A 26,351-nucleotide genomic window follows, 5' to 3' on the forward strand; every position below is an offset into this window, starting at 1 on the left:
CCAACATTGGCATTGTTTGCAGATCAAATCTCAGGTCAATGAACACCTAGGACCATCCACGCTGTGCTTTCAGACTGAAAATACAGCCTTGCGCATCAATTACACAGATAAGAGGACTGATTATGGAAATGCAAAAGTAAGGCCATCACAGTGAAACCTATGGGCATAGCAGTGGCTCAAATTACCAGAAAGTGCCTCAAGAGGTAAGCGCCCGGGATGGTATGTTATTAATCAGGAATGCAATTATTCCGTTCATGACTGTGAAATCTAACACTTTTTTTATTAACTTAATTTCACCGGTCACACAATGACTGATTGGATCCGCTGCCATGTGCTCTCTAAAGTGGAAGGGAATTCGAGGATTTAGTCAAGTGAAGTTAATAATAGATAAGGGCATATTAGACGTCGTTTCCCCATACAACTGAATAAAAAATAATACTATAAAATTGTGCTGTTCTGTTGCATTTTGTGTAGTTGTTACTCAATACATCAATGTCTCGGATGCCTGTTGTATATAAAAAAGGAACTGTATTGTATCAACTGCATGGCGAAGCCTAACCAATCCGTGGAGACTCAAAAATCCAAATTTTAGTTGCATTGTTTGAGTCAAATGAAAGTGCTGTTACTGTAAATTATGGTAATTTAAAGCAATCCGTGTCTGGTCATCGCTCTGATTCAAGCTCCTCCGCTTCAATTTCTCACACAGAAATCACAGATTCTCAGCCCACCTGGCAATGATCATGAGCAGAAACGTAACAGCAGACTAGCTGCGCCAGTTGACTCATGACTCCCCGCTTCTAGGCAACGGGTGCATCCTTTCTAAAGCTGTATGGGTTAATTCTGTCAGGGAGAGAATTATTAATGGACTGGTAACAATAGGAACCTAGTTTATTTAATGTGTGTATGTGTTCCAGTAGCTATTGAAAAACAGAACCTGCTTGATATTTGGGAAAAAACGGCTCTGAATTTATCTGCGTTTTATGTTAATTTGATCAGGAGGTGCTGGTCATAAAATAGCGATCTGTCAGAGGATGATGAGGCGCAGAATTCGTCTGTAACCCTGGAGTGAATAATAAGGGTGGGGGATAATTTTGGTAAACCAAAATACCTCTTAAACTTCGAATATGGAGATGGGGAAGACTGACAAGGGAAATTCAAATTGATGGGAGTTGCAGGGAGAATGCGACTCCAGTTGGATGGGTCTAGCTGGAACTGGGGCATCGAACATGCAGGGTACACATGGACGTGTCATCGGAGAAAGGGATTAGTCTAACCTTTTGCTGCGATGGAACGATAGGCAAAAACGCGAAGAAAGGGAATGAACGTTTTGTTTTTACAGAACTGGCTCACCAAAATCTCAGTATTGTATACAACCGTGTAAAAAACTGGACTCAAGTTCTCGGTTCCACGGTGTAACGTAAGCGACGGATTGAAATATCTTCGGAAGGTTACCTTAACAGGTAAGTTGTTTTAAACCGATATGCCGATTCGACTATATGCGTAATTACGGCACTTCACTTTATCGTTGATCATTAATATTTCATGCCCCGAGTAGGGAGGTGGCGGTATTAATCGTCTCACCCGGCCATTAAATTATCCGGCACGGACCAAGATATTTCACCTGTTGTAATTGAAATAGATCCAATACTTGGAAAGCACATGGAGCGACGACGGTTAGATGGAAGGTTAAGAACATTTAAAGGAAATTTCGCATTATGGAATGAAGAGATAACGGTTATTTCTCAGTCTACCGTTTTGCGTGGTGGCAGTGCAACAACTTAATATACAGTGATTACATGAATGCATTTAAAATAAATTGTCAGTTTTCCTTTTCGCTGTGGGGTCGACATGATCAGTAGATCCATTTCCCCATCGAAAACCGAATCCGTTTTCTAATAGTCGATTCTCTCGTTGTGGGTTAAAATAAATGAAATTGACTAGGGGGTGACATAAATTGTGTTTGTTGGGCTGTACAGCAAGGACATCTTGAAAAGCTGATTGGGTACTTTAAAATAACTTGATAAAGGTCATTGCATCCTGTCATAATACCTTATTTATGAGGAGCTATGTTGGTCTCTAACTTTCTGCTATTCAGTAATAGTTTTTGTCATTTCTGTCATTTTCCAAACACGCATATTTTCATGTGATCAACAAGCAGATCAATCCTTTCACTGTGGTTATCTCTGATGAGCAGGAAACACGTAAACATTGTGCTCACTTTAAAAGAACAGCACAGCAATAAGAGCAAGCATTTGAACAGTATTTCTGCCAAGACTCCTCTGTCCCCCGCTATGCTGAAGTGGACTAATTGTTATAGCCAGAGGAGAGTGGAGCGGTGGTGTAGGGGGGGTGTGGGTGATTCTTTTCACACAAATCACTGGAGAGTGTCGTGGCTTGGCGCAGAGGCTTTGAGCCGGAGTGTAGAGTGATGCAGGGCTGCAGAGGCTGGGCTGGTCCTGTCTTTAGGGGCGCGTTCTAATGAGTCCAGTCTCACATGTGGTGGAACATGGGCACGGGCGAGCACCTGCTCCTCCACGCTGCTGAATTATTAACTGCGGATCCCTGGCACCGATGCTCTTTTGGGAGCGTCCCAAAACCGGGAGGCAGTTAGGGTGAGCCGTCCAGGGGGGAGGACAGCCTTGCTGCTCTCGGGGAGGTGCAGCTCTGGGATTATGGAGGTCACCCGTCCACCCCAGGCGGAGGGATCGGAGGGAGAGGAGGGAGAGGGGCCACGTACCCCGGAGGAGGTGATGGAGACCCCGGTGAAGGAGCCGGCCATGCTGCAGTATCCCTCAGAGTATGATCCGTACGGGTAAGCGCCAGGAGGGGAGACATGCTGGAGAGTGCTCTAACGCCGTGCGCAAACAACATGTGCAAGAGGGTGGCAGTTGTGACTGTAGGTGGCTTTTTTGTCTCTCGTGGCAAGACACTTGTGTCTAACCTCATTTAAGCATGGACTTGTGATGTGGGATACATTTTTTACTGATGGAACCACACTTTTCTCTCCTTTTTGCTTTTCTCTTCTCACCTTTTCTTGACATAGAGAGGTACTGATGACGTGTTTCCAACAGCTTGCTTGATTTGGTGTCAATATCTGTGAGCGTGGTGGTGGTGGTGTGTGTGTGTGTGTGTGGCTTGGGGGGGTTATATATATTTAAAGCGTTTATGATCAGTCATCATGAGGCGTGATTTAATCTGGAGTCCTCCATGGGTAAAGAAATCTTTTTTGTCTCTTGGCATCCAGGCACTGTAAATTGCAGAAGTTTAGTACTGTACTTGGAGTCAATTATAATGCCACTGCTCATCATTTCTTTGTTATTTATGTATTCCCAAAAACAGATTTGATTTCATCTGCAGCAGAAGGCACCAAAGCTTATTAGGTTTCTCATTTACTCAGAAATGGTTTTGATTTGCTTTTTGGAAATGCACAACAGTGCTGTTTCCTATTTCTTTGTTGTCAGTCTGCTCGGAAACTTAGCAGGTAGGGTTTTGTAGATGCATATGGCAGTACTGTCCTAAGATAGAAGGTTTCTGTGTTTAACTTCAAAGACTGGACAGGTCTTTGAGTCTAGAGACCCCTGGAGCCCTGAGGGTTGCTTTGGGCAGTGTAGTTAGATAGGATTGTCCCAATTGTTGTAATCTGTGATGAGGTGCTAGGAGGTCACAAAGCATCATAAAAATAGTGAAGACCTAGCACTGATGCACTAACCATCAGAAGTCAGCTTGAAACATACTTTGGTTTTGACCTTTTCCTCTTGAATGTGATTTCTGTCATCCATTTTTTCTTCCTTGTATTTTGGCAAAATTACATTATTTGTTGTGAAATTAGTCCTAGATTTATGTATGTATAAATACATAAATATATACATTATATGTGTATGTATGTATATGTGTGTGTGTATATATAATGCAGTCTCAGAAGAATTGTGTATGCAGTCTTAGCGTGCTGTTCTCACAATCAGTGTAAATATATCAAAGGATCCTTTATGACATTGGATTTGTGTAGGCGAGATTTAGTCTTTTGTCTTCAGCTTTTGAAAAAGGGGAAACTTGGATTTTACATTGTGCTTCAGTTCTTCTGACCTTCAGATATGTCTCTGTGTTTCCAAGAGAAGTGACTGTACTTGCAACTTGAAAGCACTTCACTCTCACCTGAGACTTCAGTCGCAAGAGATGGCAAAAGGCCAAAAAGAGCCATCGCCACTTTCGGTCTGAGCTCAAAATGAGACCTGACATTTCTCTTCAGACAGAAGGTTACCCAATCAACAAGCTCAACATATCTGCAAAGACAAAACATTAAAAGTGAAAGGTAGCAAAAAACGATTCTTTCTTGCGCCATTAAGGATGTTTGTTTTTTGGTTCTGTCCTCTGTGTGGCTGGTGCGGGGACAGTGTCACTTTCAGAGGTGGTTGTCCATTTGATGGTTGGATTACTTCTCATAGTGTGTTTGATAAATAGCTTCAGTCGCTCTGCTACTCAGTGGTTTTGAATTAAGAAATTACCATCTGTTGTTCACCGTGGCATATCATGCAGAAAGCCAATGCGCACCAGTGCCAAATGTTTATGTTTTGTGTTAATGTTAAAGCAAGATTGCTTTAAAAATAAAAACGGCCGACTTCAAACGGTCGACTTCAACCATCGTGAAGAAAACCAATACCTTGAAGAAAATTTTTCACAGGACAGGTCAATTCTGTTCTATTCGAGAATAATATCAATTTTCTATCTGCTCTGTTGATTTTAGCAAAGATTTTCAATCAAAGATTCTCCTTTAATCCACAGCAATGTAAATAGTGGGCAAAACTCAATGAATTTGCAATGACAATCAGGAAGGAACACATATTACATAGTTTCTGATTAACGGTCTCTAATTCTTGTGGTGGCTTGAGAGTGTAAGGTATTTTTTGGAAGTACATATGTTATTGAACCAAGACACGTATTATTAAGATCTTTAAACAGCGTTGCCAACTCTCCAGAACAGAAAGTCACCAGATTGCCCTCCAAAAGTTTATTTCCAAAGACAGCAGTGGCTAGGACTAGAATTGGGTGTGTTTCTTACTTCACTTACTTGTCTTTCTTGTATGATAAATATAAACCAGATTTATTTTTATATAATTAGGTAAAAGAAAATAAGACCTGGTTATAAATGACAAAGGCAGGTTAAATATTATCAAGTATTTGTAGAATTAATTCTGCCTTGGCGCTGCAATGGTCACGTAGTGTTAATGTATTCCCACACCTTGATGTACAACCAAATCTAATGTGTTGTGTTGCAGTGGATTCATCTACTGACCTATTCCTTTAATGTTGTCTGTCTGGGTCCACTTCTGTTTTCTGTTTTGACCCTTGTCATTGCAATGACAGGAATCTGCTGAGGTCGGAGGTTTTCCCTCCGGTCCCTCCTATCCCACAAGTCAGCTATCCTTCTTGAAGTAGATGATGTGACAGCTCCCTGCATTATTAGTATTGGCAGTACGCAGTAGCCAGCAAACTATTAATCAGTATATCGGTGGATTTCGTCCATTTACCCAGAGCTGTATTTACACTGTATTTAAAAAAAATATATGTGAATGACAAGTATTAAGTAATTTTCTTTATCTGAAAGTGCTGATTTAACTTGTGTCCATTTCACACTCATGAAAAACAAAGGAAGCAGCTGGTGTGGCTGTGCTCGATAAGCCTTTATGGGTAGCGATTGTGTAGTTTGTAAGCTGTGAAGGGACATGGCTGAGCAGGGTACTTCACAAGGCGTGTTGTGGCTGAAGCGGAGATTCACTGCTGTAAATGTCCCCGGCAGTCCCCACGGACTCTGGAAGGAGAGAGAGAAAAAAAATACGATGCTCCCCTGCCCTTCCGGATAATGGAAGCCCTGTCACAAAGCTCAGCTATGACACTTCTGTCATAATGAACTGTTCATCATCTTTGCTGTGAATACACCCCAGAGTGTATCTCTAAACAGCATCCCATTACCTTGGGTGAACCCTGCGATTTTTATCCATCGGGGTGTTTCGAGTTTTCAAGTGTCCCTCTCCCGCGATAACAGTAGCCAAGGTTAAACAGGAAGAGGACCAGCATTGTAGTCACGGTTACAGTGGTGATCGTGTGAAGGCCAGTTTGTGTACCTTTAATGGGCAAGGTGCCCATGCCAGCAGTGGCACCATGTTTGCGTCCCAAGACCAGATGTGCTGGCATCTGCCACTTAAAGCAGACCGCCATGCTCCTGCACCCCCATTCACACCCCATGCTGTCCCTGCACGGTTCCTTTGTTTGCTGTAGGAGAGAGGGAGGATAGAGTGACATATTAAACTAAAAAAAAAAAACCTAATTTGTGGCAAATGGCAGGTGCTGAAACACAAAAAAATATATGAAAATGGCCGGGAGTTGCATGCTGATGTTCTTAACTTATTTTCTAATTTTAAGCAAGAGAATCTGGTCCATTACATGCATTTACATTACATTACATCTGGTCCAAAACCAGACAGATTTTAATAGCCTCATTTCATCAACAGATGTTAGGAGCAGTAGCCCACCTGAACTCTAATAGCGAATTCACTTTTGCACTAGAGGAGATCTACCGCATCTACATAATATACATGCATGTTTATGTGTGGGAGGCAGCCCGATCATGCAGGTCAATTTGCTAAAGATTGTACATGCTGTCACAAAATAACGCTCCCAGGGAATGGCAGAGATGCCAGCGTGTACAGCAAGGCATGTAATAGTTTGAATATCATTTTTTGCACTACTGTCATTACAAATGAATCAGTGCCACCAATGTCTGCCATGGCCTCTCTAGGCTTCTCTGGCCTGCTATGAATTCAGCAGCCAAGGTAACCTCAGCCACGCATATAGTATCCATTACAGGAGCTTTCAGTGGCGTGTCTTCCAACAAACGTGAATCGCATCCCAAATCCGCTTAAGGAAAACCCGAACGGGGGAGAGGACCGAGGTAGTCCTGCCCACATCGATCCTGAAGGTTATTTACTGTCACCTGAGTATGAATGTAATATTTATTAGTCTAGACGCACTGGATTTGGCCAAGCAAAGCTAGCAGACACACACACTCAGCCCCTGTGCTTAGACCCATCTCTCCGGGCTGTTGGGCACAATTTAAGAGCGGTTCGCCATACTGAACCGGCGGAGAACGGAGCGCATTTTCTGAAGGGAGATACTGTAGTGAGGTCAGTTCTGGGACAAAGCTGTGAAAACCCAAATCCAGATATTTATGTTTCTCTCCATCACCACAATAGATTTCACATACGTTTTCTCGCTGAGTATCGACCTCTCCATCACAAGCTAAAAAGGGACCCAATAAAACACTCCTCAGTGTGATGTATGAATTGAAGTGACACAGCTTTCATCTTTTTTTTTTTTTGGGGGGGGGATGCTTGAGAACATAAGCAGAGATGGTAGAAATAAAAGGGCACTTACATCCAATGTTTTTATTATAAGCTTGGCAGCCTTAATCCCCAGGGTGACCCATCTCTCCAACCAGACAGACAGAAAGGGTTTATATAAAGATGGAGCACGGCCAAAGGGCCAAGAACGCTCTTGAGAGTGGAAGGGTAACGAACCATCATCAACCACAACATTCCCCTAACAGTGCGATACAATTAGTGGTGGCTTGCCTTGATAACATGTACCTTGATCGTGTTTAATTTTTTTTCCCTTAATCAAAAATGAAGCACCGGCCGCTCATAGAAGTACAATAAGGACGAGGAAGGAAAAATGCAGTGAATTTCCTCCCTCGGTTTCTGTGAATTTTTTATTTTATGTCCTTGAGCTTAGATTTACTGAAGAATTAACGCACCAAGGTAACCATTCCTGTGTTTGCCTCCAGGCTTTTGAGCTAGTCTTTCATCCCAAAACCTTATTATTGTTATTATTAGAAACCTTGATAAATTTTTGTTTAAAACAGTATTGCCGGAGATGCCACTTTCCTTAAGACGTTTTTCAAAAAATAAATGATGTCAATGCAAACATATCTTGAATCAGATTTAAAACTTGTTATAGATTGAGATTGGCATCTGGCTTTGAGAATGAGAAAATAGGAGTAAAGCCTGATAATTTTCCCTAGACCCATAAAAACAGCACACAGTTTACCCCAAAGTACATTACTCAGCAACTACACATACATCATAAATGTCTCACTTAGAGCCATTTTTTGCTCCTCAGCTACCTTTGGGGCCACTAATGCAACAACAATCTACACAGCAGTCTCTTTGCATGAGTTAGCTAACACATTAACTGCTTGCAAGACACCATTTAATCCCTTCCAGATCCAAAACTATATTTTTGTGACACACTGTACAATATTAATTTGCGTAAAATATACTGGTGGGAACAATATGTAGATCTAGCAACACAGGTGATCTAGCAACACAGGTCTTGCATTGAACAGATAATCGTAAAGCAACACAAGGCTACGGCATTTCAATTTCAGGAATTTAATAGACTCCTATTTAGCTTATCTAAGACAGTTCTCTGTTTTAGCCTCAGAACAACATTGTCCTACGAGTGTTTTAGACTGTTTAATGAGACAATAAACATAGTCTATTTAGACCTGAGAACCATCTCCTCTGGTCTTTAAATTTCTCACTCACCACAGTTCAAAAACCACTACCCTTACAATATTGTGTATATATTGAAAGAAAAGTCAGTGGATGTCTTTCCCTGGCTAGCCTGCTGACGTTGCTCCCTTATTTAAATTTACATTTAATTGTTTAATGTTTGCTTGGTTTTTATTGGTGCTATTTATGTCACTGGTGAATATAGTAGTATGACGTGGAGGCACAATGCTGGCACATATGTTGCTGTTGTTCACTGTTTTCAGGCAGCAGACAGTGCAGAGATGATTTTTCAAGCCCTGATTTGGGACTCTCCTTTTCGCTGTGGCTGTAGCTGATCATACATATGGAGCTGGTAGAGTGTGATTTTTTTTTATGAAGCCACCAAGTATGTGCTTTTTCCTAACAAAAGTCACCTCTGTACATTGGTCAAAAAAAAACTTTTGAAGGTTAGCGGGTCTGCTTCCTCTATTCAAATAGAATGGAAATATCAGCAGTGCTGGGGAAAGGCCTTATCCCCACTGGGTATGGTAATAGAAGGTCCAAGGCAGAAATGAACTCTGGTTATGTAATGAATAACACCTGCACCAAGCCATTTAATTATATTCCATGTAATTTACAATGCAGAGCTATTTGTTTATTTAATGAATAATATAACTAACAAAAGAGAAATAATACATAAGACTGTATTTTTTTATTATTTTTTTTTTTTATCCAAGGCAATAATTTTCAGGGAATTTTGCTGTGTTATTTGGAATGTGTTGCCATGCATCAATTTGAGTTGGACTGTATAATTGCTTTGAAATTTGGAGAAGACTCCAAAAATTTTTCATAACAAATTAATCCAAAGGTCTGTGAATTCTGGAGGGGGGGGGGATTCTGTGTGAACGAACCCATAGGTGCTTGTGTGTGCATGGTGTCAGAGCCCCTAGCAGCCCTCGTCTCTCTCTAACTCTCCGTCCTGGTGCCGCTCAGGGGGAAGATGCCGTTTCACCACGTGACGGCAGGCTTGCTGTACAAGGGGAACTACCTGAGCAGCTCGCTGTCTGATGGGAGCGACAGCGACCAGCTGGCCAGCATTTCTGCGGAGGAGCTCAGGGGTGAGTACCTGGCTCAATGAGTCCGCATGGGCCCCTACACAGAACCACACCCTGTGTGCAGAACACACACATACACACACGCGCACGCACGCACACGCTCGCACGCACACACGCACGCACGCATGCACACGCACGCACGCACGCACGCACACACACACACACATACACACACACACACACACATACACACACACACACACACCAGGCATGTGCACAGTGGGGACAAGGGCTCTGGCCTCTGCCTTTTTTGGCCCTAAAGTCAAAGTACCAGATTAACCATCGCTATGCCATACCCTTTTTTCAAGTTCAGCCCCTGCACCTCAGAAGTTGTTTGTTCTACATCACTCTCACACCACAGTCTGCCGGTGACTTGCAAACTGCAGTTGTGGCTGGGATGGTGTGCACAGGTGTCTAGACAAAATGTCTGCATCTAAGCGAGGAATGCTGATCAACACTGCAGGCTCGGGGGAAATGCACGCTTAGAGTTAAGGTGGTAGAATAGATTGGCTGCTCCAAGGTCCAAATATTAATGTGGCGAGAAAATGTCAGATGGCCCCATGTGATGTGGTTACAGAGTGCCGCAACAGTAATTTGTTCCTCAGCATTGCAGTAGTGTTTACGAGCTGCAACGATAAGCTTCAATAAACTTTAGATCTAGATTTCTGATCTCTGTTTTTTCTGTAGATATAATGAGAGACACTCCACAAGTAGTCCATAAAAGACAAAAGCTAATAATGATAAATGAGTGTAGTGTAGAAATAATGAACCAACATTTTGCATTTGCCATTCAGTGTGTTGGGGAGCGACACACTGGGTCTGAAGCAGGAGAACCTCAGGAGGAGATTGGATTCAGAAGTAGCTGTATTCTTGGGAATTGGAGTAGTTAGCATAGCATCTCTGCCTGAATTGACATTGCTAGGAGATTCAAACTTCATTTCCCATGAGCCCCTACAGTACCTGCCTGCAGTGCCGTGAAGGCAAAATCACATCGGCCATAGAAACAGCATGCACTCACGGTCACGCGTCACGTGTCATTTGTACTGCAAAGCATATGTTGCTGCTTTCACTTGCTGATTAGTTTCCCTGCTCTGAACTGTCCCAAATGCTGTAAGAAGGCATTGATTTAAATCAAATTTAAATTGAATTTAAATTAAATTAGAATGATTGTTTAAGCTTGAGTAACTTAATTGTATTATTCTCAAATAGCCAGTCTAGACCTCGACATAGGAAAACAGAGGCTAAAATAGAACAGTGAGTGCCATAGATACTTCATTTTTTTTTTTTTTTGATACACAGAAACTTAATTTTATGTTGCTGCATATGGAATCGTAGGTTTGAGTCCTGCACTGAAGCAGTGTGGTATGTGGCCCCATATGGCCTCATAACAGGCCTACAGCTGGTGGGCTCTGTCTCATTCATATTAATTTGTTTCTAAATGAAATCCAGCACTGCGCTTCAAATGCTGCATCTCTGCTGTTGCTAGCTGGTTATAGCGTTAAGCTGGCCCTAATGCTGTAACCCGTTTACAGTGAAGGTATCACGAGATAAGGTGCGGAATTGAGAAAACCATGAATTCTTATATGTGTCACTTTATGCGTCAGACATTATTGTGAACTTGCCACATATATCCATTCTAAGATAAGTAACTGTGTATATAAATTATTTGTATTTCTAAGATATTTCACACATTTAATTGGTATAGTTGACAAAATTTGAGTATAATTACATACGCCAGAGTGTTGGTTGATAAATTTTTTGATAAATCATTAAATAGGATAGGATAAAAAGGTAAAGCCCTTAGATTTTAATTTCATATTATATTATGTATGACTTTTCGGAATAGAGTCTACATGCCTGCTGTGCGGTAATGAAGTGAGGCACTTCTCTGAGACTTACAGGATCTGAGACTTGTGTCGTGTGAATCACTCATTAGTATGTAAGCATGACTCCTCTAGTGGGTCACATTTTTTTTGCTCAAGAGATAAAGCAACGTCTCATTAAGGCTAAGATGAAAAGAAAATCGATCATGACAGGGTGAGATAATGACACGTCACACACTAACGATTATTAAGGCGATAACTCCAGAGAACTCCTGAGATTCCAGCACCGTGCCAGATCCCGCCGCTCTGCCGTGGCCGAGAGCGCGCGGAGATGCGCTGGGAATGACACGGCGAACGTTGTTTACAAGTGGGTCGAGCGAGAGGTTACCGCGGCGGCCCCCTTTCGTGTTTGTTCTTGTGCTCTGTTGAAACAATCCCATTAACAGGAGAACAAAATGTTGTCCTGGTGCAGTATTAATGAAGCGGAGCAGCTCTGTGTGATAAAGCCCACACGTCCCGGGGGACTGGTTATCATAAATCGACGGAGACAGCTCTTTCTTTCTGTCTTCTCAGGAAAACAGAGCAGGAATTAAGATCGGGTTAGTGGGTATGTTTTGATATGTAGATGTGGCTTTTCTGGCAATATTTTGTGGACAGTGATGTGTTGTTTGACTTTTGTCAGCAAGGTAAATCATGTGGGGTCATTGCAGCATGCTGATTAGGAGAGAAGCATCATGGTCTTTGAAAACATTGAAAAGACTGCACATTTGAAAGATATGCAACGCTACTTTCGGTACAATGTAGACCTGCAAAGCTGCGATCCTCTTGCATTGTGGTTTGACAGTTAAATTAACTGACAACAATCACAACGGTGATTGAACTAATGGTTTAATGCACTCGTATCTCTAGCAGGTAGCTTGTACCTTGTCTGGCCAACTATTGAAACATGGTCATGCAGCACTTTTAATATCTTCAGCTCCTTATATGGCTTTTTGCTCATTTTGTTCTCTGCCTCAGTTGTAAGTCGCTTTGGATAAAAGCGTCTGCCAAATGGATAAATGAAAATGAATAAATGTAAATTAAGAAGAATGTGTGAGAGATGTCGAACTGCAGGCGTTCTTAGCAAAAAAAATATATTGCCCACATAGATATTAATATTGATAGTAACCAATTAATAGTGATGTTAGTTGTGATGGTGATTAGTATAGGAATACAAATGGAGGTAGTCTGAGAAGCAAAAAGTGAACTCAGTTACTACGCACTGACACATACCATCACTGATTGTCTCTACTTCCGATCATGCAGTCTTCCAATGGATACATAAGGGCAGACTTCCAATGGGCTGTCTGCTTAAAGTTACCAAGATAGCAGTAATGTAGCACAGTTTCCCCGATTCCCTCCCCCATCCAACCCTCCACATGCTTTTTGGCTTTGCTTAGCAGGGAAGTGGCAGCTACTCTGTCTTCCACACTTGGCCCACTGCTGGTCAGGCATGCAGGGTTTCAGTGTATTTCCTCCTTGGTAGGGGGAACCACTCCACCAAGATGGATTCAAAGGACAAAGCTAAATGATACACTGTATTTGCATGTTCATTTGTATAGTATGTATGAAAAGTAGTCCTGACTGCAGTATGTATATATATATATATTTTTTTTTTTTCTTTTTTTTTGAATAGCCAATGCAGAGAGCTCATCTGTTTCTTTCACTGGAAATTAAATAACAAAACCCAGAGACACTTAAGCAGAACATTAATTAAACAACAGTTATGAAAGTTAACTAAGTCATTTTAAACTCTTGGGTCTTAAAATATTTAATGTTTTATAATATGTGAACTAATATTTCAGACTTCATGCACTGTGGTTAACTCTTGCAGCTCATGATTGAATTTCTTTGCATACACGCCATGGTCTGTTTCGACTTCCCTGCTAGGTGTTCAGGCTGTGGGAGTGCTTTTCCTGAGTATTTGGTCAGTATGAAACATCTTGGGAGGCCATTTTTAGAGTGTCTGATGAGGAATTGATGTTCTGTTGAAGATGTGATTTGCAACAAGGCAACGCTAGCATAGGTTTTCAGGAATTGTTGCCCAGAAGAGTATCTTAGAATAATAAAAATGCCAACAGCTGCACTCAGCATACACTCAACAAATTAATTTGCTTGACACACAGACTCCCCTATGAAGGGTAGCTTACAGATCTTACATTTTTAATATTGTCCCTTTATGTGGCTGGATAGCTATTTACTTAAGCAATTCATATTAGATACCCAGCTCAAGGGTACAACAGTGTTACCACAACAGCATTTCAACCAGTAACCTTATGAGAACAGGTCCAGCTCATTAATCACTACACAACACTGCCAAGACCCCGGTAGATGGGCTAGAATTGAAACTGGCTTTAGAAGGAAGAGCAGAGAGAACGGCTCATCAATTACAGAACAACGGACTAGGACTGGTAAGAACCCTAGATACCGTATATCACGGAGGTGTGGCAACCAGTCTCTTTCGGTGTTGACGCAAAAGCATGTTGTCATTGTGTATAAGTTGTGTGAGGAGCTGGAACGGTAGCTCAGGGCAGTATTCAAATGCAGATGAGCATTCAGCTGACAGACACCATAATCTGCTCTGCAACAAGTTTGAGTCATTTATGACACTTTCGGATTTATGCATCAGCAGCTGTCTACCTTGTGCCCAGACAGACCTTGCTTTGTTCGAGGTGCAGACTCTTCCCGAGTAAGTAGTTTTCCAAACATCGAGCCTTAGGGAGGGAACCGATAAGCTATGAATTTAAATCTGTGAGACAGATGCTTGGACATGGAGTTGAAAGGCAACTGTTGCTGTAAATCTTACTTTTGTGAGGCAGGAGTGAAAGGGATGCACTTTAATGTACAGCGCTTGAAAAATTTAACAGCTGCTTACACTTTGGATTTGATATTATAATATATATCACTGTTTTGCAAGGGTCATGACTGAATGTGCTGCTCATTTCCAGTCAAGAATAATAAGTCTTGTTTCACTCACAAAAAACAAAGGTTGGACGGTTTCCATTATTTAGCAGAGCACTCAAGCTTACCATGCAATCCTAGCTCTTAGTGATGTGATTTAAAAACAGCCGTCAGAGACTCTCAGCTGCTGCGCTCATTGAATGCTTTCCTCTCAGAAGATAAAATACAATTTTGGGACTCTTCCTTTCACCCTAAGATGGACAGATCTTGATAAGCTTATGACAGAACAACTGATGAGCTGAATATTGTGTCGGATACTGTATGCAATATTGAATATTGATGAGCGCCTATTGTATGCGGGAACAGTTACAGCCCAACCCATGTATTTTTAGGGCAGAAGACTTTTTAGAGAAAAAACTTTTAATTTGTTTTTTGATTAAAAACAATAACAAAAATTATTGCTGTTGTTCTGGGCTGAGGGTTGTAAGTTATGGTGGAGTGGCCAGCCTGGTGTGGTTATGTATGGTGACTGCTTTGGAAATAGAATGCAGCCACACCTCACAGTCGCGACTGCTATCACGGTGATACCAGAGTGCCACCTTATTAGGAATTGCCCTCTCTGCCTGCCTTTTCTGTGAGTTGCGTCAGTTTCCTGTCTGTGAGTTAATCTGGTCTCCCTCCTTGATGTGGTTCCATCTGCTCTCTGTCTGTCCTCTGTGTAAGGCAAATGTGTGTGCACCTGTGTGGTCTAAGTAACTAATTATCCAGCGAGTGACGGCTGCAGAGGTTGAACGCTGAATGATCAGTGCCTGCAGGTTGACAGAAAAGGAGAATAGAAGCTGTTAGCTGGGGATGATGCTCCTTATAGAGGCTCCATCAAGTACTCCAAAGACACTAGGTGCCGCTCCTTGAGAGCCTCTCTAAGCGAAAAGCGTTTGGTTGGACCCACCAAGCAGTTGTCAATCGCACTTGTAGGGGTTACCCACTTGTGTGCCTGATCCGCCAAAACGTTTCTTTTGGTGCAGATTTTAATCGGTTATTGACATTCAGATATACAAACAGAGAGATATAGAGAGACAGCGAGATGTGGAGATATTTGGAGTGAACTATAGAGACAGAGAGGGACGGAGTGTGACAGGAAGAGAGAGCACAGGGATGCTGACTTTCTTGTTTGCTTGTTTTGGCAGAAATCCGGGAAGCATTCAGGGTGCTGGACCGTGATGGAAATGGCTTCATATCCAAGCAGGAGCTGGGAATGGCTATGCGCTCTCTGGGGTACATGCCTAGTGAGGTGGAGCTAGCCATCATTATGCAGCGACTAGATATGGACGGTGAGTTCCTCTTCTGCCCACTCACACACACACACACACACACACTCTCTCTCTCTCACACACACACATACACACACACACACTCTCTCTCTCTCACACACACACACAGACACACGCACTCTCTCTCTCACACACACACTCTCTTTCTCTCACACACACAGACACACACACATACACTCTGTCTCTCACACACACAGACACATGAACACATGCCTACACATACACACAGACACAAACACATGTACACATGTACATATATCCACACAGACACACACACATGCGCATACATACACATGTGCACTCTGGAGGTAAATAACTGTTCATTATGTTTTCATTTAAAAAATGTATTATATTAACAAGTATTTCTTGTTAATGATAAAATTGTGTTCACTCTCTCAAACAAAATAGACTTAAAAATTCATCTGATCTTGGTTAATGTATTAGTTGTTTACCAAGAGCATGACTTTACAAACTAGAAATAGTAGTTTGTATGAAACACTTTTTTGAATTTGAAAAGACTTTTCAGCAAATTCTTATAGCATTGTATCACTGCTTTTATTCCTTTGTATCAACATTTTAGCGGTTGCATATTTTTCCTCCTAACACAAAAAGGGGTATGACTGTAGATAGTAGAAAGACAAAACAAATTAGTGGCCTTTAGGCGGGATGTGTATGTCCAGAACTGGCTTCTGCTTTGTCCATACCTGCCTCAGTGCCTGTCTGCTTGGACAGCTTTGAGAGGTAATAGAGTTAGCTAACTAGCAAGGTAATTACAGATCAGATGACAGATCATTTGGATCACAGTTGATTACTGTTCACACCATTACTTGCTTCCCTGCATTTTACTGGATCTAAGTGTGTAATAGATTACCCAACAATGTGGATAGTTAGCTACCTGTTAAGTCAAGAAAACAATACATGATTGAAAGGTATCATTGATGGATAGATTGGTATGATAAAAAGGTATCATTGATACCTACCTGTGATAGAAAGGTATCATGGGATAGATGGGTAAAATGGTATTGACTAGCTCATGAGGTGAGACATCCTGCTAGCATATTTGTACATAGCATATTTGTCAGTGAATTCTAACAATGAATGTTCCACTAGTTTTAAAAAGATATTTCTAAGACATTTCAATAGTCTTGGCATGTTTCACTGGCAGACTAATAAATATAAATAGGTTTATTATATTAGTGGTATTGTTTTTGCTCTGTAAGCTAACCAGAAAAATGGTAATAAGGTAGACAACAGAAAAGGGAGCTTTATCACTCTGAGGCATTTTTATTTCCCTTTTGTCTCAGTTGAAGGTTCCTGTCACCCTAATCCACAGTATGACTCACTACAGAAATGCTGAAAGAATAACATTGTTTTCTCAGAGGATAATTCTGTCTACCTTGAGCAAGTTTAGAGTCTCCCACTGTCCTTTACAACAAGTTTCTCTGCCAAAAAAGTAACTCTGCCCAGCTAAAGTACTACAAGTGAACAAAATACAGGTCCCTCAAGTCCCAGTTTACTTTAAATATACACTAATACCGGTGTATCTGCATTGCGCCTGCATAGGTACTTCTGTATACCTGTGTACTGTGTATTGTTTCACGTGTGTAACTACACAAGCCACAGATTGCTGTGACACCTGTAAATACTGTATAACTATGTATGTATAAACAGCAGTTATACTGTATTTAAGTAGGCATTCGGGCCACTTACTGTAAAGTGGGACTGTGTTTCATGAAAAGGAAGGTCTGACCCACTGGCTGGTACAGATGTTTGATTATGGAGAGGACCATATTATGAACAGTGTATGCTAGCTATTGGCGTATGTCTACAATATCATCTAACCTGTCCCACTTCAATTTACCCACACCTTGTCAATCTTGCGTCTAAAAATAAACTGCTTAACCCCAATCGTAAAATTTAAAGCAATCAAGTCAGGAAGTTTGCTACTACAATTGTGGTATTGATCTGAATTTTATCTTGTGAAGCCTGGAATGAAAAAAAAGCTCTGTTTTTGAAATATATATTAATTGTTACTTAGTAAGCGTTACTCAATTATACAGTCATTAGCATGCAACTGAATTCCATAAATACTCATTAACATTCCTAATACACTGTCTCTTTCAGCAGTATGTGACAGTATACCATAGAGCTATAATAATGCGATAATAGCAATGTGTAATGGGAATGCAAAGATGCTGTAAAATGTGGACAATCATTATTCTTCAGAGGGCTGGAAACAAGCACTGAACGAAGGAACATGTGATCAATATGCTGAAGGTCACTTGTTCCTAACAGCACAGAGAGCCATCAGGACTTCTGTAGTCTAAGGTGTACAGCTAGAAATCAATTCAAATTCACTGTGCCTGTTTTCATTAATGACATTTACCCACAATTCATTTGTTTATAATCAGACTTTACTCTCTAGTACCTGCTCAGTGAGTCGAAAGCGACCCTAATCATAAAAAAGTTTGTGGTTGGGATGTCTCTTATTTTAATTACAGAAATTAAAGATGCTTCAGGGATGAAGTTTTGAAAACATGGATTTTGACATTCATTTCAAGTGAATTTACCCCGTAAACAACAACTATATGCATTTTTGTTTCTGCTTTTATGGATATACTGATGTAGTTGATACACATTCTGCCATATTATGTTCTCTTTACACGACTGTACAGGCAGATGAATATTACTGGTATCAGATGTACAATATTCCGCCGATGCATTTACCTCTTGGCGCTGAAATTAAAATTACCGGCCCCCATTTAATGGGTTCAGCCACCTCATTAGAAATACATCATTCTCAGAGCAGGCTTGTACTGGGCCAGATGCCTCTCACTGCTAACCAGCAGTAAAGCCCGCACTGTATCTGTCTCGTGAAGTAGAACATTCATGCGGCCCCTGGTTTGGTTTCACCTCAACAGTCGCTGATGGAATTGTTGAAATGGACAGTGCTTTTTTGTATCTCCCCCAGGTTCGTTTTAAACGAAAGGAGTTAGCTTGTAATTCCCCCTTTATGTCACTGTGATGACATACCAAAAACTAGAAACAATCTTCTGTGGATACTGAGCAGGTCCCTAGCAGTGTGACTAGAATATTTTTATACAGGCAATTCTCAGTGAGAGAGAAAATGCATTTTTCACCTCTGTGAAAATTTTCCTTTGCGAGACAGCTCCATAGTAAATATGTATGGTTTAAAGAAAAAGAAGCCCGTACTGTTTTAGGCCAGCCATCAGCAGTGAATAACAATGAATCAGATGTCTATAAGGTTTACTACTATGGCATTTTTTTTTGGGTGCCTGGAACTGACTGAAATTCTCTGATTTAACTTTGGCGTATAGAGGAGTTATATGAAATAATTATCATATTTGGAAAATGCCTGTGAAGGAAATGAAGACAGTAACTCTCTCTCCAAAATGAATATGTGGAATGTCTTTGAGTATTTGGTCAAAAGGCTATAAAGCACAGCACGGCAGCCATCAACATGGGAAATCTGCACATATTGCAAACTGTGATTATGATGTCACTGGCTGTTTCTGTTCTTTTATTTGAGCCAAACGATTCCATGGGAACTTGGAATACCTGTCAGTCAACTCATGGTTGAAAGGTCGGGTAGTGGTAATTTATTGTATTTTAATAATTTAATTATTATTATTGAAACAGACTGCAGTTTTCTTTGGCTATGGCTACATGTCAGTCAATGGACACCAGTTCCCCTGGGCTGGGTGGCAGGTGCACTTGCTTGGTCACATGACTGCTGCTTGGGCGGCTCACACAATGTTGATTGAACATTATATGTCAGAAAATGCTCCTGCAAACACAGGTCAAAACATGGCCATAACACTACACTGGAAGAGGTTCATAAGTATGTACAAAGCATAACGTCATGACTGTTTAGACCTATTCAGGTTAAGCTGGCAGGAGAAATAGCCTTTTGGCCTTTTACCATTTTACCATTCTTTAGCCAAACATTGTAATATTGTTATATTACAATAAATCAATACAATCATTTTTCATCATATTATGCATTAGAAGAGCAAAATGTATTCTTTTGGTGCCAGCTTTTGTGTGAATGCTTGTATGGCTGGATCACATGAATGCTACATATAAATTTAAACAACTGAAGAGTTTAAAGTTAAGCAACTATGTAATCTTAAAATGACACTGAATTCCCAAATGTTACCTGTGTTAAACCCTTGAAGAATTAGCGTTAATTGTCTAGTTTTTAAGTAGCTCACTTCCTAATTGAATGAATCTGTGTCACTAACTACTGTAACTGAGCTTATCTAAGCATAGCCACTGAGCTTAAACATGTACTGTAACCGGACAACTATGTGTATCAGATATGAACCTTCTAGCCTACATGTGGTTTCATAGGCTTATTGTTACTATTTTGGCGGGCTTTATATCAGCCATTCCTACTCCAAAAAACCGAAGAGCTCACTCTTTTCAGTTAACGTGCCATACAGCACTCATAATAAACTGCCTTCTCTAAAAAGGAAGGGCTTATTTTTATAGATCAGAGCTGTGCAAGTTCACTGATTTTTATAGTATGTGAATTGGCAGATGCAGAGGGTTCTGAGAATCGGATGAGCCAATTCAGTGATTTTAAAGGTCAGTGAATCTGCACAGGATTGATCTAGGAAGTACATTTTTTACTGGAAGTATATATACAGAGCTTGAAGCTCATTAGGGAAGTCTGCAGTGGTACTGAGGTTCACCACTGTGAAAGTGTTCTCTCTTTGCTTTGAATTTTCTCCTTCCTTGGTCGATTTATTTTGCCTGCACGTTTGCTTTGTTTACGGGCTAATTTTAAATCCTCTCAACGTAGCAGTTAATGTAGCATTAGCGTTTTAATGTTGCTGCTAGAGCGCGGATTGCCAAACTAATCTCTCAATTCAAACTTCTAACTATAATTAGCTGCCGAGGGAATTTTTCACTGTGGACTGTGGACATTGCGCGCATGGGTGCTAATCAGCTCAGTTTACGGCAGGATGCAAAGAATAATGTGTGCTGCCGTGTGCACTGTGTGTGTTTTATCTATAGCATGGCGGCCCTTGCGTCATGGTACGTACATGTATTGACCTTCAGATGAGACCAGCCTTGTAGGGAAAAAAAAAAAAAAAACTAACACGGTGTGATAGACCTCTCCTACGCTCTGACGTCCCCATTTCTGACCTTTAGACTGATGGAGGTGCTTATTCACACAAGCTCTCTGGGAGCTCTGAGTGTCAGCTGGAATGCTCCAGTGAGCCTGCTACAGGGATCAGAGCTCTGACAGGGCGCGGGCTGTGAGCTCTCTCATAACTCTGAGTCACCCGGTATAGTCTGCCCAGTCGAGTCTCAACTTGGGCACCTGAGGAAATTCAGTGAAATAAAATTCTTAAAGAAAAAAACTTAAGTACTTTGCATACACTGCTAGGTATACAAATAGCAGATTCCTCGCATAGGGAGTCCTATCTGGAGATCTGGACTCGTTCTGACTGTAGTAGATTGGCCCTCATTCGGCCCCTGTTTTAAGCCCATCTCCCCATACCCGCCACTGTAGCGAGAGTTCACCCTGCCCGCTGTCCCCGTCGATGAGGCATGGGAGTACATATTCATGCGCTGATCAATGTAGCTCGATGTGCCTGTACCACAGTCCTCGAGGGGGTCACTTTCAGAGGGAAGAATGAGCTCTAATGAGTCGGATTGAGTCATCCAGCACGCTCGAGATTCTACCTGACAGGGTGTGTTTAAGAGGTTATATTGCAATGATGGGTCATTTTTTACCCCAGGGAAGCCAGAAGGGGAAAGCTGGAAGCAGTCTGCAGTAAAGCCTTCAAAGAAATGAAATTAAGCTCTTTTACACTGGTTTACTGACACTGCCTTACCCTGAGAGTTTCTACGTGAGAGTATTAGATTTTAATTTGTGACACTAATAAAAAAAAGCCTGCAATTTTAGCTCAGGCATTTTAGTAAGGATAATGGACAGAATATGAGCAATTAGTAGAAATATGTAAGTTCCCAGAAATATAAGTCCGAGAAATATGAATGCTTATGCGCATATGAAATTCTGATGAGATCAATAAAAATGTTTATTGATAGGTATTAATATGTATGATATAAATTTTAGTGATACCATTAATTGCCGTTGCTGAAGCCTTGACCAATCTTACGCAAGTGTACTGTTAGTAAACCTAACCCACCATACAAGTTGGCTACTGTACTGGATAATCTGGTAAGCATGACTCATAAAATCAGTTTAGTCAGCACACCTCTTGAATTTAGAAAACACAACTTTATTATACATAAGCATTCTAGGGAGAAAATGCAGCAATACCCAGCATAACAACCTAATGGGTTTTTTGCCTGAAGTTAAATTGAGCACAATTCTGGCTGACCTGCCAGAATTTGCCTTGCAGCTTATAGGTCCCAGACAATTTTCATAAGAGGTTGTAAGTGAATTTATCGTGGCATGTAATCGGTCGACCACCGTCCACATCTACAGTTAATGATATCAAGGTATCATGGACATAACTTCAATTCACTTTACTCATGATTCATTATTTTGATATGATGAAAATTGAGATGGTAAAAAGGGTGACATGAAAACCATTATATGTTTATCTCTGTCCGTATGTATGTTTTATATACACATTCATTGATACATCCATATGTTTTATTGCTGGTACTGGTAAATGCTTAGCTCTTTTCAGCAGTTTTAGTTCAGCAGCTGACTTTAAATTTTCTAAAGTGACTTTAAGTGAAGATATGCTCAATTACAGGGTTAGGTTGGGGCAAACAAAGAATTCCGATGTTAATAAACATAAGCCTGGATGTATTCCACTGAGACAGTAGAGTATAGCTAGTGGTCTGGTAATTGATTAATTAATTTAGGAATTAAATTGTGCCAGATTTATATAATTAAGAGCATTTCTATGGGGTGCTGAAGTCAGTTTGCATTTGAAATTATTATTCTTTTTTTTTTTTACTTATCTTTTTGGAGTGTTGCAGTTGTACTATCACACACCTTCTTATTCATACACTCTTCTCATTTGTGAGCTCAGCTGTGAATTGAATTGAATCCTGTCTTTCAGGGGACGGTCAAGTGGATTTTGATGAGTTCATGACGATACTGGGTCCCAAGCTTCTGTCTTCTGAAACAAGGGAAGGCTTCCTGGGCAATACAATAGACAGCATATTCTGGCAGGTAAGAGTCCAAAGGACTGCTGCATTTACTGGTACTTTCATTACCTTTTTGTGCACAGAAAATTTGGGATGGATCTCTTTATTCTTGTAAAGGAGCATCAAAAAAGTGAAAATGAAACTATGGCTTCCCAGTACAGATTCTTTATATGAATGATTATTCAGGCTACTACTCCTTTGTTCTATGTGTTGGTGTGTTTGGCATCTGAGTGACCTTGACAGTAGGGCAGTAGCACTACATAGACTTGTTACTCAGATAGTTTAAGTAACAAATTAATCAGTAAAATCTTACACTTAAAAAGAGGAGAGGAATGTTTTTTTCTTGAAACCATAATAATAATATGGATATTTATGCTGTTATATTTAGGACTTTATGCATGATACATAGGAAGGATATTACCTTGTTTGATTGCAACAGGTATGCTACATGGAAGTGTCAGTAGGACACTGGTTCTGTTCTTCAAAGTTAACTGGGCCGATTGTTCAGTTTCTTGATCAAATAGTACCATCAAATTAACTAAACTCAATAAAAAGAAAGCTCTTGATGACAATCTAAACAAAGCAGTCTGGCTGTCCAGGTGGCTTGCATTATCCCAAATGTGGTTAATGTATCCCAAATGCAAGGTATTTTGTGAAAAAGAACCCCGTCGGATCATCTGCTTTTTTGGTAACTGCTGATGTTTTTGTCATCTTACACTGTTTATAGCCGGTGGCATTTATTGATAATGGAAAGTTCCCAAATGCTAATGTTCTGATGCCATAAAGTCTGATTCATGCCTCCAATTTGTCACAATGGAAATTAGAATGATTCTTTTATAATCAATAGGGACTCATTTGGGGATAACGCCGTTCCAATGACAATGAGGGCACACAGCTGACAGGCTTACTTTTCACGCAGACCTTGCCCATTTTATCTGTCCTCATTATATGTCTGCATGGCATTCAAGACCCATGGCACAAAAACAGAAATCAGATGTCAATGACCCACGACAACAGTGGGGTACGTTTTTTTAGAGACACCTCTTGTGAAAAAGGAAAACATGTTAATGCACCATGGTCATGCAACATGTTCATAATGAATATGATAGTAAATAGGAAAAGATAGTGTGCAAATATATCTAATTGTGTCCCTTGTATTATACCATTTTAAGGATAATTTACAAAATGTGGAATGTCAGAAATATATACTGTATTACTGTATTTTTACATACAAAAATAGTCTTAATATATTTAAGGATATATATATATATATATATATATATATATATATATATATATATATATATATATATATATATTATATAACGAAATATGTTATATAATGAAATGAGAAAATGTATTTCTCATTTCATCATATAATACCTGCTACTAAGATGACTGCTTTGTTCATGGATGCATTCAATCAGTGCTCTCAATAGGAGCAACCACTTTAGTAATTCCCTGTCTATGGTTTGGATACTAATGGGCCTGCTGTGAATAGAAAAAAAAGAAGTAAATGGCAAGACTCACCAGTTTCCATTAGAATTTGGGATGTCTCTTAATTTGCAATGCAATTAGAACATAATGGTGCAGCTCCTGGGTCTATGTGACTGTCATCCTGCTATTTGTGACTGTTCATTACCTATGTTTCTACCTGTGAATATAAGCACTCAACATTATCTAAGACCAATATTTCCTCATATATATTTCTCGTGTTTAATGGAGTGAAACCCAGGCTTTTGTTCATTATTTAAAAATAACAAAATATTTGAGAGCTGCCCATTATGGGAGATCCAAGGGTAATTCACCCATACTGTTATGGAGGTCTCTGATGGTAATTAGTTTCGTTTGGTCGAATAATGCACAAATTAAGGAACAGATGATATGTATAGGAGTTAATTACGACATTTGTATAACTTAATGATGGGGAAATCGTCTTAACGGCTCAAACCAATACCAAAATGACTAAATTGCTAATAACTCTGCTGAGGCATAATAAACCATTAATCATCCTGCACAAAAACATGCTTGTAAAACATTAGTGCCACTGTAACCTCCTGAAACGCGGATGCTGCTAATAGCTTGAAAATGTTTTATGAATGGCGTCCCCAGCTGTTGAAAATTTATTCTCCCTCACTGCCTTTGACAAGCTCCTTCCTCAAGGAGTGGGAGTGCATGCACTTTGTGAAAAAGTAAGAATGCTTAACACCCTCAGTGCCATATAGGGATAATCACAATACCCTTTCTGGGACTGGGGTGAGGTCTGACGGTTTGGGATGCTGAAATGGTTATTTGGCTAAAGAATTTATGAGTTGACACGTTGTTTTTTCATTCCTGCTTGATTTGTGAAATGAGAATCCCCCATTCCCCTCACCCTTTTCTCCTTCGTGTTGAATGTTTTCTATGGAATATTCCAAGCACGTTAAGGGAATCATTTGATCTGTTGAAAGTCCATTTTCTTCCGTTTAGTGCTGATAAGAGTCTCCCCTGCACGCTACCTCCCCCTGACAAGAGGGGACAGAGAGAGTTTTCACAGGCTTCAAAGTAAAGATGAGAATTCGGTTTCAAACTGAGACACCCCAGGACTTCCCAGCTCCATCGCACAGTCAGGTCCTGTCCAAAACACAATAAGATTATGTCCCTCATATCTCTCTATGGGTCTAAACCAGGTGGCTCTGGTGCTGTCCTTCCTTGAATTTTCTGTTCTCGTTGTACTTGTGTGGATCACCTGAAAATACCCCTTCAAAAGTACATAGTTTAAATGCTCATATCAACTATGGACTGTAGAAGGCTTAGTTTATTTTAGTTTACCTTTTGTTTCATCAATGTGTATACATCAGCAACACTGCTAAACCCTTTCAATTTGAAACAAACCCCAAACCACTTTAAAGGGCATTCTCAAGCTGTTTGACACGGGAACTTGTAACAGTGTGCTTAGAAAATGTTGAGTGTGAACACCAAGAGGTTAGAGGTGAGTCCATTTCTTCTGCTGGGCAGCGTTTACAGGCTTTCAATAATTTGGAGTTCACCTAGCTCCTTAAGCAGCTGTGTTTTTGTCATTCAGGTGAAACTGCAATACATTGTGACTTAGCAACGCATCATTGTCATCTGGGCCAAAGAGATTAAGCAAAATGTGAAATGAGCTGTGTACCTTTTAGGTGGCATCGTTTTCTGTCCTCATCACAATCTCAGCAATCACCAGTCTCCATCCAAATCTTAATTGTCTGTATGAAGCTGGCAAAGGGGAGTACTTCCCTCATTGTATTGATGAACACCAATTAACTGAGCCCTGAGGAAAATTAGCCAAAGGGATATTTACAAATGTACTTGGTACATTTCGCAGTGTAAACAGACAACACATTGATACATTACATTATTTTCAGTTGAAACAAATCTAAACAAGCTCCTTAAAAAACATGAAGCAAGAAGTCT

At 40.5% G+C, this 26,351-nt stretch overlaps 1 protein-coding gene across 2 annotated transcripts in view; it reads left to right on the top strand.

The window, feature by feature from the left end:
- The first annotated feature begins 796 nt into the window (after positions 1 to 796).
- caln2 (calneuron 2) overlaps positions 797 to 26,351 on the top strand; it is a 46,770-nt gene continuing 21,215 nt past the window's right edge. The window contains exons 1-4 of one of the 2 annotated variants that reach the window (XM_036525726.1): positions 797 to 1,460; positions 9,540 to 9,664; positions 15,612 to 15,755; positions 22,832 to 22,944. In XM_036525726.1, the coding sequence (XP_036381619.1) occupies positions 9,547 to 9,664; positions 15,612 to 15,755; positions 22,832 to 22,944 (375 nt within the window). In that variant the 5' untranslated portion in view covers positions 797 to 1,460; positions 9,540 to 9,546. Of the gene's footprint in view, positions 1,461 to 2,627; positions 2,813 to 9,539; positions 9,665 to 15,611; positions 15,756 to 22,831; positions 22,945 to 26,351 lie in introns of those variants that run through there. The other variant, XM_036525725.1, reaches the window with a different exon arrangement.

Source organism: Megalops cyprinoides, chromosome 3 (genome assembly GCF_013368585.1).
Source record: "Megalops cyprinoides isolate fMegCyp1 chromosome 3, fMegCyp1.pri, whole genome shotgun sequence".
In the NCBI taxonomy this organism is placed as follows: Eukaryota; Metazoa; Chordata; class Actinopteri; order Elopiformes; family Megalopidae; genus Megalops; species Megalops cyprinoides.